The sequence below is a fragment of the Micropterus salmoides genome, unplaced genomic scaffold, assembly GCF_014851395.1.
Source record: "Micropterus salmoides isolate LMB-PRFRI ecotype aquatic unplaced genomic scaffold, ASM1485139v1 Ms_hic_scaffold_12, whole genome shotgun sequence".
NCBI classification, from domain to species: domain Eukaryota; kingdom Metazoa; phylum Chordata; class Actinopteri; order Centrarchiformes; family Centrarchidae; genus Micropterus; species Micropterus salmoides.
In genome coordinates this window covers 32,018,859-32,031,971 of record NW_024040263.1, presented here as the reverse complement: position 1 = coordinate 32,031,971, position 13,113 = coordinate 32,018,859, and the positions used below count along the sequence as shown (strand labels likewise).

General features: G+C 42.4%; 1 protein-coding gene across 1 annotated transcript in view; it reads right to left on the bottom strand.

Annotated features, from left to right (window-relative positions):
* Positions 1–3,602, bottom strand: part of vegfc (vascular endothelial growth factor c) — a 64,101-nt gene extending 60,499 nt beyond the window's left edge. The window contains exon 1 of the mRNA XM_038714615.1: positions 3,186–3,602. Coding sequence (XP_038570543.1) covers positions 3,186–3,302 — 117 coding nt within the window. The 5' untranslated portion in view covers positions 3,303–3,602. The remainder of the gene's footprint in view (positions 1–3,185) is intronic.
* Between the last annotated feature and the right edge of the window lie 9,511 nt (positions 3,603–13,113).

The window sequence follows — 13,113 nt, the reverse complement described above, 5'->3', positions numbered from 1 at the left end:
AAAAGGAAAACTGCATGTGGAAAGCCAATGAAAACATGAAGGAGAGGTAAAAAAACGAAGTGGAACCACTAGGAAAGTCATGAAGAAAAATGGCACCGAACAGGGTTCACTGGAGAGGTTGACTGGGGATTTTTCTCCATAACAAGCCAGATGTAGTGTCAAATGAGTCAAGGAGGATCTAGGCTGAACCATGTACAACACATTATGCTGATAATATGCTAAACATTTTCAGACCGGTTTGATTTTAAGCCAAATACAGGACCAGTAATTGAGAATTTTACCACTACAACTATGAGACTGTAGCAGCACTACAATCAGGACAACTGAGTGACACATTGTGTTTTTATTTCAACCTTTATTAACAACCAGTCAACTTAACGGACCCTGGTTCCGTCTGGACCTGGCGCCGTCCTATTCAGACCCGGATCTATAACTGATAAATTACTGAGAATTATTAAACTTTGATAAAGCATTTCTATTTTAACCGGCTTTGCTGCCAAGGAAACACAGACCAATTTCATGTGCTTTAAATCATCTTGCGTGATGCTACTCATTCTGAATAGCATTGTGACTCAAGTCAGTTAGACACACGGTGGGAGAGAAACCTTCTTGAATTTGAATTGAATACTTTTGGCCTAAGCAAACATAATATTGTGTTAATCACGTTGTCATATCCAACCATAAAGTCCTTACTGCAGCAGTCTGGGTTCGATTCCAGCCCAGGCCCTTTGCTGCATGTCACCCCCCCCCCTCTCTCCCCTGCCCTTCCTGTCTCTCTCCAGCTATCACAATCACACTAAAGCAGAAATGCCCCAAAAGAAACCAGAGATATCGTCTCTTTTATTCCATGCATTCTTCTTCCTTGTCAAAGCCTGGTTCCTACATTGCCCACAATGCAAGTCTACTGCAAACAGTTCAGTCTGAGATGCGGGTGTGTTATGCTGGCAGTGGCTAATGTAGACTCGAGCAAAGATGAAGAGCTGTAGAGTTCCGGTAAGCTCACTTCTTTCTATCGGCACACCCGCAGATTTTTTTACATTTTCAAACTTGCAGTCTTCAGCCTCGACTGACACTGACTCAAGTTACGTCACGTGAGACAATTGATCCGATTTCGCACTCTGGAGCCACAAAAGGCTTTATAGAACTTTTTTCACATTTACAGTAGTACTCCACAAGACCTGAAAGCAAATAATGATGTGTAAATTTGGTGGTTTCCCTTTAAACTTTGTCTGTTTCATTACCCAATCCAAGAATAAAAACCTTCAACCTGTTAAATTGCCACTCTTTTTTTAGTTGCTTAATTAATAAAAGACTCAGGAAAGCGCTAGAGATGACTTTGTCTAAGAAACTAAGATCTTTTCTGCAGTAAGCTGAACAAAAACGGACCAAACCACTCGTTTTAAGCACGAAGCAAGAAACTGTAAGTGTGGAAAGCACATTAAATGGTTGTTTAAAAACCTAATTGCTACCTTACTGCATTATCTCAAACATGCATCTGTTTTTTAAAATCTTAAATTCTTCAGTGTAAGTGAAAGGGCTTTGGGGGTAGAATGCAGGATCCAGGAGAAAAACTTATCATCCCAATTAGGAGTCTGCTGTGATCAAAATGCTGCATGTTACTGCTTAGCACTTATCCCCCCTTACACACACACACACACACACACACACACACACACACACACTTGACCTCTGTGACACCTGCCTTCATTGGCTCTTTTCACTGGCTAATTTGAAAACACTCATTCTTAATCCTCCCCCCTGGAACATGTTCACCGCCCTCTCTCTCTCTCTCTCTCTCTGTTTCCCTTCCTCTCTCATCCAGTTTCTCTAACAATTCAGTTCACTTCAGATCTGCTATGCTGGCATGACATTAGAGTAAAATGCATTTCGATGTTATATCAATCCCACTATTATTATATATATTTAACTTGACAGATAATAACCATTTAACCAACTTCTGTAAAACAATAAACAGCTAGTTTATAATTGGACACACAAAATCAGTGTTTGTGTATCTCTCTCTCTGTCCTTGACCTCTCAGATCCAGAGGCTCAGCAGAAAAAGCTCAGGCTAAACCTTTAATGATATCCTGCGCACCACAACAGATGATTGCGATCAGTTAGGAAAACACACTTGGAAAGCCCTGGCTTTGGCTTCTCCTTCTGAGCGCTGACTGTTACTAACGTGCCTTTTGTTTTCGCTCGTCCGAAGCCACACACACACACCAGGGGAATAAAACTTGGAAAGTGAACTGAGATCAAACTTAGCAAGAGGGATAAAGTGCAAGCACCAGGGGGTTTTTTTGGTGGGGGGGGGGGGGTTCTGGCATTGTTTAAACAGTTTAGTGGCATTTGGTTCATGTGCCACTTTTTCAGGGCACTTTGGATTATTTGTCTGCAATTTCTGGGTGTTTGCACACATGTTGTAGGCAGGCTAAACACGGGTAAATAAGCAGCAAATATATCCTCACTTTAAATCCCTTGTATGGGTCAAGCTCTTTCAACACTCTCAAACCCTTAGCCTCCATTTATAATGCACACTTTTAGTTGAAAACCTGGCAGATTGAGTGGTACTTCCCATGACAAGTAAACTGAACTGGATGTGTAAATTGGGTGGACTGCCCCTTTAATAAAGTACCACTGAATTTCCTAATTGTAGAGCTATCCACAACTAATGTGTGTTATGCCTAGGTTTTTTAGCTTATACCAATTATTTAGTAAAAATGAATGTTGTAGAAGGCAAAATTAGATGAGTTTATGTTACTCATAATGTACACTATGAATTTACATCATCCGGATTCATGCCAACCACAGCAGGTGGGTAGTTTTACTCTCCACTGTCCTTCACCTCCCTGTGCTTGTTTTTATTGAGATATTAAACTATTCCTTGAATCTCTAAAATAAAAAGGTAAAATGATAATATCATTAATAATATGTAAAATACAATTAGGGCCTATTCATCCCAATCAAGAGTCGCACGGTGGTCCATTTAATAGAAGAATTAAGAAGTTTCACTATGTGGTTCCGACCCACTCTTAAACCAGGATGGCCCCCAGGTCGTCCCAGGACCCCCTTACTGACAGGATCAGGTGACACGTGGGCCGGTGCTGTGTGCATCCAGACACACACAGAGGCAGCCAGGTTCACTTCAAACAAGTTCTGCTTATTTTTGCCCCTCAAACTTACCGGCTCGTCAGTCTGCTCCTGCTCGTAGTAATCATAATAGTCGTTGTGGCTGAAGTCGCTCGTGAGGCTGGTGAAGCGAAGATATGCGAGGAAAAGAGATATTCCCAGTAGGTGCATGTTTATAAAGTCCCGCAGTGTTTATGATCCGAGAACCATAAAATGGGAATATTAAAAGATCCTCCGCTGTGTCTGCGCTCCCCGGTCCTGCTGATTACACTCTTTCATTTGGCACCTCTCTCTCTCTCTCTCTCTCTCTCTCTCTCTCTCTCCTTTGTCTCTCTATTAAGGTTCAGTAGCTACTTGTTCCACAGAGAGGCTGCCGCATGTGTATGAACCCCGCTGTTAATGAAAGCCCGGTCATATGGAAAGAGATAAATCCGGTGGGTCAGGCTGAGTCAATCCGGACCTTTGAGGCGCAGAATTATCTGGAAACGGACCACGGGTCTTTCAAAATAAAAGCCTCCAACTGGTCGCTATAGGCCTACCTAATCGACATTTTATGGGAATAGCATCAAAGGCGCCATGTGGCAGAGTAGGCTACAGTCACCTCTGCAGCTGGAAAGGAAGAATCGTGTTTTCATAACAGGAGAAGTAGCCTGCATGAAAACTGGGTGGCCTTATATTTTTTGACTCATTTATCTACACACCACAAATTAAGTCATCACAGCAGGCGATTATCTTGTGGTCAGAGCAATACAATCTGGTGACTCTTTCATTCTGGGGTCACATGATATAGAAACAATACAGATTTGAAAATATTTATCGAAATAGAAGAAGCACTAAAATCCAAACAAAATCCAAACAATTAGAGGTGTGTTTTGTTTATTCAGTGTAGTAATAATGTTTGGTATTGATTTGGAGTCGTTGGGTCATATCAGATGCCATTATTTTCTATGCAGTCTGCCTTTTTGTAAAATAAACTAACCACCCAGTAGTAGGTGTGCTACATGGGACAAAATTAGTAGCCTATATATTTTTAAATCGTAAGTTTCGCTAACATGGGCAAGTAAGCACAAATATATTGTATCATTCGATGGTCCCTTGGTCAAACCCCAGCAGTTAGGAGCGAACACCGAAACTGAGAAAGAAGACGCTGCTGGACACAGAGGGAGTGTCTGTCGAATATCCATCGTAAAAGTAACTTTACCGGGGTTTACAACCGATATAGGCTAATGCAACTCTATTGCTTATGCTGAAGTCCTTATGAAACATTAATGCAGCTTTATTGAGAAAGGTCGGGGCGGACGTTGCACCTTTTAAATGTTGTCAGCTTTACATGATCCGCTATTTTACCTGTGAGTTGGGGAATTAAATTGAGGAAAGAGCAGCGGTCATCCCAGCATTCACAGAGCCGAGAGAGAGAGAGAGAACGAGAGGCAACTGGTTAATATGAGACAGAAATGTTGTGATATATTTGAACAAGACAGCTACTGAAGCTGGTTGTAGCCTGCAGGGACAGTTGTGTGTCTTTGCACTGCAGGGCGTTGACACTGGTGGTCTGTGGACTCTCTGGAGATTGAAACACTGGCCTCTCAGAATTACCAGCTTGCTGTTACCTAGCTCATTAACATGACACCCGATTTACATACCTTCCACTGTTCTTTCATGATTTATAGTTGGCACAAAAGTTGTTTTAATAATCGGCAGGGTGAACTCCAGGGGAGCCAGGGGGATCTTAGCTCCCCTTTTAACATTAATTGCTATATTTCTCTACCATCATGGATCCATGCGTAAAATCAGGAGCGTCAGACTTCCCTACCTCCCGTCCTGGGGAAAAAAGTGAGCTATATTAGCCTGGTTATGATCCTCAGAAGGCGCTGTTAAGCAAACATAAATATTATGGAAGACCATTCGTGCAATACCTCTGAAGAAATACTGCGATGCATATGTAGCCCACTGCTAAGTACATACCAAAACTATTACAGGCTTTTCAATAGAACGCGCCACTAGTCCATGTTAGAGATCAGGAGTACCGCATTAGTTGCTCATACTTGCTGGTGACACTTTATTCATTGCTGGCACAAACCTGTGAGTGTGCATAGTGATACCTAGTGGTAGGACCGGTAAAATTAGACAGAGATTGGATATTGATATTGAATTTGAGATATGCAGTGCATCAGATTGATAAAGGTGACTACAGGCACTCAAGGTGAGCCATAGCTTGGCCTATTATTTTGTTTTGGGTGCTCCAAGAAATATTCAGCAGGGAACACCAATGGTCAAAAATGTGTCCCTCAGATTTCTTTTCAAACACCCGTATTAGACAAGAATGGAGCAAGCCGTTGGCTGTGACAGGTATTTGCGTGTTAATGCGCCAAAATGAGACGTCTTAAGGCATAGAAAATCTACCTGATATTTTAATGCGTAAATGCCAGCCCCACTGGTTGCCCTTGTATGCTGCAATGTTAATTACACCCCACTGTAAAGTGGGAGAGAACAATGCAGCAAGGAATTCAGGCACACAGGAAAAGTTTGGGGATTTATTTAGTGATAACATGAAGGAGCATACGCTTACTGACGTAGGTAGAAAGTCCGAACAGAAGTCACCAAGATGCGATATGTGATATGCGATACGTGGTACGCCAGACACGATACGGGTTCAGGGATCAGAGGCTGGAAAGCAATAGCGGGTAGCCTGGGAGATGAAGAGCAGAGAAGCAGGAAAGCTCATGTGTGCTCGTGCCAGGAAAATGTTAGACTCAGATGGCTGTCAGCTGAGTCCATATTTGGCACCAGGAGGATAAGGCACCAAGGAACAGGACCCAAGTTAGGGTTGGGCCGATAGATAATGCCACTGTCCAGCAGTAATGGCTGACAGACATCACGAAGTTGAGCCGGCATTTTGATTGATTGAATTTAGCTTTCTTTTTTTTTGCCGGTTGGGGGTGGTGGCTTACCCACACTCAGACACACACACACCTACACCTGGTCTCTCACTGCAAACACACCCACTTGCCCCTGTATGCAAAAAGATCCCCAGCTGGAATCAAACCGGGGATCTTGCAGTTATATGTTACTTCTCTTAACCACTAGGCAATCAGATACACCCTACCACTAAATCTTTTTGACATATAGTTACTGATTGTGATGTTATATACAAAACATACAAAAACAAATAAAATGAATGCAGACGCTTCCACACAGGGCATTTAATATGATAATCTTCAAAAATACTTAGATTCTTAAAGAGTCATAGATCAATTTAAGGCTATTTGGGTAGAAACAGGCTTTGTATCGTTTATAATTACAAGAATGTTAACGTGCTCTACACAGTGGCTAGCTGGCTACCTGGTTACTGTAGATAAGGAGAAATTATGTTCTCAGTTCACCTCATAATGTTTTTTTGAGCCCATTTCATATCTCTTAAAATGGGTTATTATTTCAAAATTTCACCACAACTGATTACATTTTGCTGGCAGTGGACGAATGCAGAAGAGATTTCATATTCCTGATGGGTAGACGTGTTGAGGTGAACCCAGTCCACAGTGTGAGCAGGTTCAGCTGAAATAACTTAGCATGGACAGCTCTTGGGTTGTATGCCGAACACTGACACACACACACACACACAGACACACAAGTGGAAAGGTTGTACTATGCAGGGGGTCTCTCTCCATCTCCAAGTTCAGCCAAGACTCTGTTATACTGAGGAATGAGTGTGTGTGAGGGGCCACTCTGCAGATATTTAAGCGATATGAAATCCTTCAGTGCAGCCGGCATTCCAAAGTATTACAAGACATGCAGACACACACACACACACACAAACACACATGCACACACACTAAGAGCAAAAGCCTGAATGGGCCCTTTTCCTTGGGGTATATTAGGTTTGGATTAAACTGAGGGAGTTAGCAGAAACAATAGTGAGTTGGGGTCATTCAGAGAAACAAATTATGACTGAGATAAATATGGAAATGGTCTGACGTGATCCTGATGTTTGGATGCATATCTTTGTTTTTGTGTCCCTTGTGGCTGCTAAATATCAGAAAAGAATGTCTGTGCATGTGTGTGTGTGTGCGTGTGTGTGTCTGTGCATGTGTGTGTGTGTGTGTGTGTGTGTGTGTGTGTGTGTGTGTCCTGCACTCCTCATTAGTCCAAATGAGGATTACTATTTGGCTTTGCATTGTTTTGATTTGCCTGTGTATCAGAGGTCAAGGGTCAATCCAAGGATTGCAGGACAGGCTCAGGTCAACAGTGTTTTGAGATCACTTATCACCATGGCAACTAGTGTAGCCAGCGGTATCCAGAATCAAAGATATAGACATATCTGCAAGGGATTAACATGCCGCCATTTCATGGGTTAAAATGTAATCTTCAACTCAGACTCCTACAACAAACTGACTGAGTGCAGACAACCATCCTGAAATGCCAAGACTTTGCAGACAACCCCCCTTTTCATTTAATAAATAATGCCGCTTAGGTCATCTTGCACTCAAAGACCTGAGATTTGATTTGGACTTCAGTTCAGCAGGGGTTAGGGTTAGATAGTGTTTTTATATTTTACTCAGAAGAGACCTCAGAACTGTTTAACTTACATTTCACCAGCATGCCCACACCCCCACCAGGGGTTTACACAAACATTTCTGGCAGCTACAAAGCCCTCCCCCGCCCTCATTTTGGTCAATCAGACCAGAACATATTTCCCTGCTTCTCCTGCCTACTTACACCCAGCTGATGAAAAGGGTCAAACCATCAAAAAAACAAACTGTTAAAGTGTGTCCAGATGAAGCTACAGCAGCCCTACAGATATCACCTACAGACCTTTTTGAGTGCACAGACTGACACTTGTTCATAGAGGCCGCCACATCAGCCTTAAGGAATATACAGCATCGATGACATCATGTGAGAAAATGTGTTGATGGTGTGATCACTAAGATAATAAAAGCATTCCCCAACCAGAGATCCAGGATGGAGGGAAAGGAGAGGACTCTATTAAGAGCCAAAAAAGACCAAGCCAGCTTGGACCCTCACCAATTTGCTTCCAGAACCAACAGATCCACACCTTGAGAAAAACAACACCTACATCCGAATGCTGTTTGTTGATTTTAGCTCAAACTTCAACACTTCACACACCATGAATCTGATTGGCAAACTTTATACTTGGGGCTCGAGAACTCACACTCTGCAACTTAATATTTGACTTCCTCACAAACCTGCAGACCACAGATCTGATTGAGAGCCTCATTGGATGGTGTGACAGCAACCACCTCCAGCTCAACACAGGAAAAACCAAGGAGCTGGTGGTGGACTTCGGACGCAGCAAGAGGCCCCACGCCCCTGTTGTAGTTGGGATGGTGGACATCTACAAGTTCCAGGGGGGTGCAACTCAACAATAAACTGGGCTGGGCAGACAACACCGAGGCCCTCTACAGGAAAGGACAGAGCAGGCTGTTCTCCCTGAGGAGGCTCAGGTCCTTCAGTATGTGCACCAGGCTGCTACGGATCTTCTACCATTCTGTAGTGGTCAGTGTGATCTTCTTCACTGTAGCGTGCTGGGGAGGGGGCATCGGGACTAGTGGTGCCAACAACAAGGGCAATCTGGTGAGGAAGGCCAGCAGGTGGGGATGAAACTGGACAGAGTGGAGGCAGTGACTGAGGGGAGGGAAGCTGAAAACCATCATGGACAACCCCTCTCATCCTCTATGCTGAGCTGAGACAGCTCAGGAGCTCCTTCAGCCACAGACTCAAAGCGCTTTGGAGGCTCATTTGTGGCTGGACTGGGAAAATAAAATTGGCCCAGGCGGCCCACCAAAATCGGTTGGACGCCCCTCACCAATACACCATCCTTCCATTTAGGGGGTCAGATTAAGGGTGTGATGAAACACTGAGACGTGAAATTGCACAATATTGGTGGCCATTACAAGACAAGAATATTGTTTAATATGTCTACTATTTAGAAAAAATGTTTGTTGATGAAATATTTGATTTAGGGGTCTGCTGGTCCTCCCCCAGAAGATTTTGAGCATTGAACATTTAATTTCCTGCATCCTGGAGACATTTATGGAGGAAATGTCTTTATTTTTATAAAGGGAAGCACAAAGTCCAGGTGCAGGTGGCAGGTGACAATTCAGAATATAAAAATATAATAGAGGGTGTGCGCATGATGTCACAGAGTGGCAGAAAGACAAGCCGCAGTGTTAGCTTGAATCAGCTAAAACACAAACAACACATTTAAATGGACTACAGGTTCTTTGGTAAGCAGTTAGGATCACTGTCAAGTCCGAGCAAATAATCATTTGTTTTACTCCCAGTTTGCTAAACGCAGCCATGGTAACAGATGTTTTCCAGAAGGGGAAGTGACATCAACACATACCCTCTGTAGAATGCAGTAATCAGTAGCTTATTATTTTTTTAGTTTAAGTTACTTTTTTTGGACAGTGCAGAGGTTTCTTCTATATTTACAATGCATTGCAGGCTTATTGTGCAAATAAACCTTTCTTATAGCATTATTATTATTAATTAAAAAAAAAAAAAATTAATTAACATCTCTTGGTGCAAGCTATTTTCCAGAACATTTTTAACAAATGCTTTCAAAAAGTGGTGGCTACATGTCCCCAGCGTCCCCAGTGTAAATGACCCTCCCTCCCTGTCCCCTCCCTACAGGTTGAGCTACTCCATGCTCACCGCTTCACCTCCTCTCTCCTCCTGCTCTCTCTCCCTTGGCTCTGTCCCTTTGTCCCTCTGCTCTGCTAACACAGCCTCCTCCTCTGCCTGGCAGGGGCCACGGCTCGCCTTTACTCCTTCAAGTGCCTGTGCCTGCTCTACACAGGGTACTGCAGCTGATGTTAAAACTACTGCAGCCACGGTAGCAAACATATCGGTTATTTTCGCACATTTGGCGGCCTCTGTCTGAAGAATGTTTTTTTTTTGGCCCGCAACGCAAAAAACAGAGGGCAGAGGGGGTGGGGGCCAGTATGAGATGTGATTGGACCAGCTGCATGTCAGTAGGCTATAGAAAATTACCCAATGGGCCGCTGTCCATGCTTTATGGACCGATCGTTGTCCCATTTTTTAAAAGCAGTTATATAAATAAATATGCCAGATTACCAGTCGAGCCCTGGACTCCACATGTAGTTTCCCTCGTAAAGCAAACATTTATTTCGCGATAGTCTGACGATGTTATAACTGACCATGGAGTTGATCACTTACTGTTTGGAAGCTAGATCTAGACAGACTGTCACCTTTTTCAAGTAAGCGGCTCCTACAAATATGTACGCCATCGATTCTATAAAATCAACATCACTGTGATCAGTTTAACACATTGCTCGTCTCAACGTTGCATCTACGAAATGTTCATTAAACTGAACGCAGCGATTCAGTAGACAGTATTTTGTCCTTGTAATCCATGTTTCCATTGCATGGATAACCTTTGGATATTGCTCCTTAAAGGGTAAATTATTATCATAACAATTTAATAATACATTGCATTTAAACAGCACTTTTAACAGTAGCCTACCAGGCTGGATATGCAGTCTGCCAAAAGTATCCCCCCCTCATAATGCACAGATGATGGCCTACTATCAAGTATTTCATTTTGAGTATTCTTCACATCAGGACTAATAACAGGGGTGAATATGGAAAAGTTATAGAGGGATACAAATAATTTCAGTCTGTATATTCAACCTGCCATAAATTGTATCTCCCCTCCATTATGCACAGATAATGGCCTTCTGTATCCGAGCATCAGTGAAAGCGGTGTGGTGATATGAAAGGATATTAAAAGACAGTACCACCCCAGCCACAGCCTGTGGCAGTATTTGTGTGTGTGTGAAGGGAGCTACAGCTTTCATTGTAAAGGCTTGTAACAAATAAATATACCTTGAACACTGAACCTTGATATAAGGGATCACCACTTAATACAGGCAAAAACGTAGGTTGTGTTCAAGTCATCAATTCATGCCTGTGGCCATGGGGTGCAATGGTGTCAAGTGTCTGCAGGCCTATTGATCTGTTGTGGCAGGAAATTTACAATCCAGCGTTCAACACTTTTTCAGCAGCAGTTTTTAAGTGTAGTTTTGTCATGAGTGACGACTCTGAGCTGTCACTTATCGTCTTGCATTACGATCATAAAGCAACAGGTGCAGCACCATCTCACAAAAGTGAGATGAAAAATCATAAATCTATTCCTGTTTAAAAGGAGTGGAAACATCAACAATGCTTCCATTATTTCCCCTCTTTATAATGATTACTGAAAGCAAAGTAAAAGAGGTCTGTATCTGATGCCGGTCCAAGAAATGTCCTCTGTCTACAGGACCGCGTGCATTCTCACAGTTTTGACGCACTGAGGTTCAAACTGTCCTTGACCTTCCAGACAGCAGTTGATAAAACAATCTCACTTCATATGCCATTTTGGAAGCTGCTCTGTAGCTTTCACTTACTTCAGATGATTTTCATCAGCAGAGACCATTTCTGTCTTTCCAACCCTCTTTCCAGCCCTAACCCTGAACTGACTCTGGAGTCTGTGTTGAACTCTTCAATAGTGCTCAAGTCTCACTTTTCATGTGGCTTCCCGATAACTCTAACCCACATTTCTAAAATAATCTTCCAAGGTTTTACAGTTATGGGGAAAACACTTAATATTTCTCATATTTGTGTGTGTGTGTGTGTGTGTGTGTGTGTGTGTGTGTGTGTGTGTGTGTGTGTTCTCAGCCACCCATTCCAACTGTGGGAATTTCTATTCTACAGGAACTGAACAACAATGGGCAGGGTGCTTATAGGGTGTGTTGTTAGTCTGTGTGTGTGTGTGTGTGTGTGTGTGTGTCAGCTGTGTGAAAAATGTATGACGTGGAAAAGCCTCAGCCTGCTATAATTCATATTGTGTTTTGAAGGTCTGAATGAAAAAATGGCTTCCCATTTTTCTTAATCTTTTCAAGAAAACTATGCTTTATGTTGAAATGTAGTAACCATAGTCAATCAAACTGCAGGCATTAAAGCCCCCCTCCAGTGTATTTTGACATTTCTATGAAATTTCATGTTTTTAAGTCATTTCCTTACAATGTTGATTACCCACATAGTTCGCCAAATATTTTTTGACAAATAGCTTAATTTTGTGCTCAAAGTTGCTAAAGTTGCTTAGTTGTTAAAACGGGGTGGTGACGTATGACTATAATTCCGTAAGTCATACGTCATTCTCCAAGATTGCGCAGGCGCACTGTCATGCCTCGTTAAAAAACTGTCACGCCTGCAGAGCACCAAACCGATAAACATCGTTGTGAGCTAGCTAACCAATTTATCATGTCATTTACTTAGAACTTACAGTAGGTATGTTCATTATGGCATCTGTGCGTGCGGTGTTGGAGGACAGATGACAGGCCGCACTTTCACCTGCCACCGTCTTATACCCACCCCTGCGGTAAAGTAAGCGCACCATAAAACATAGTGGGAGTTACGTGTGCAGTGCGTGACCATCGACTGTATGATTGATAACAGCTGATACGTGCACATTAGTTTCTATCATGGGTAAGTAATAACTACTCCTGCCAGACAGTAAAGTATGCTAAACTTTACAGTGTAGTGATGTTAACGCAGCATATTGTTGTGAACGCTCCAGTCGGACAGTTTTTGGTTGTCATGGTAATGTATTACATCCGACTATTAACCACACCCCCATTCCCTGTTTGAGAATGGCAGTTGAAACTGGCTGTATAATAAGAATAAATAAGAATAAGAATAAAACAGGAAGAGACAAGGAACAAGCTGTTGTATACAATACAGGTGTCAGATTCAAACTCAAGTTGGCTACGTATAATGTAGTCTTTTAAAATAATTAAATAAAAGCTAGATTGCTAAGCATGTTGCCAACCAGTGTTGGGCAAGTTACTCAGAAATTGTAACAAGTTAGTTACTTATTACTCCTTAAAAAAGTTATTCAGAGAAAAAAGTGTGCATGTCAATCTAGAATTTGGCTTAAATGCATACTTAAGTAAGAAGT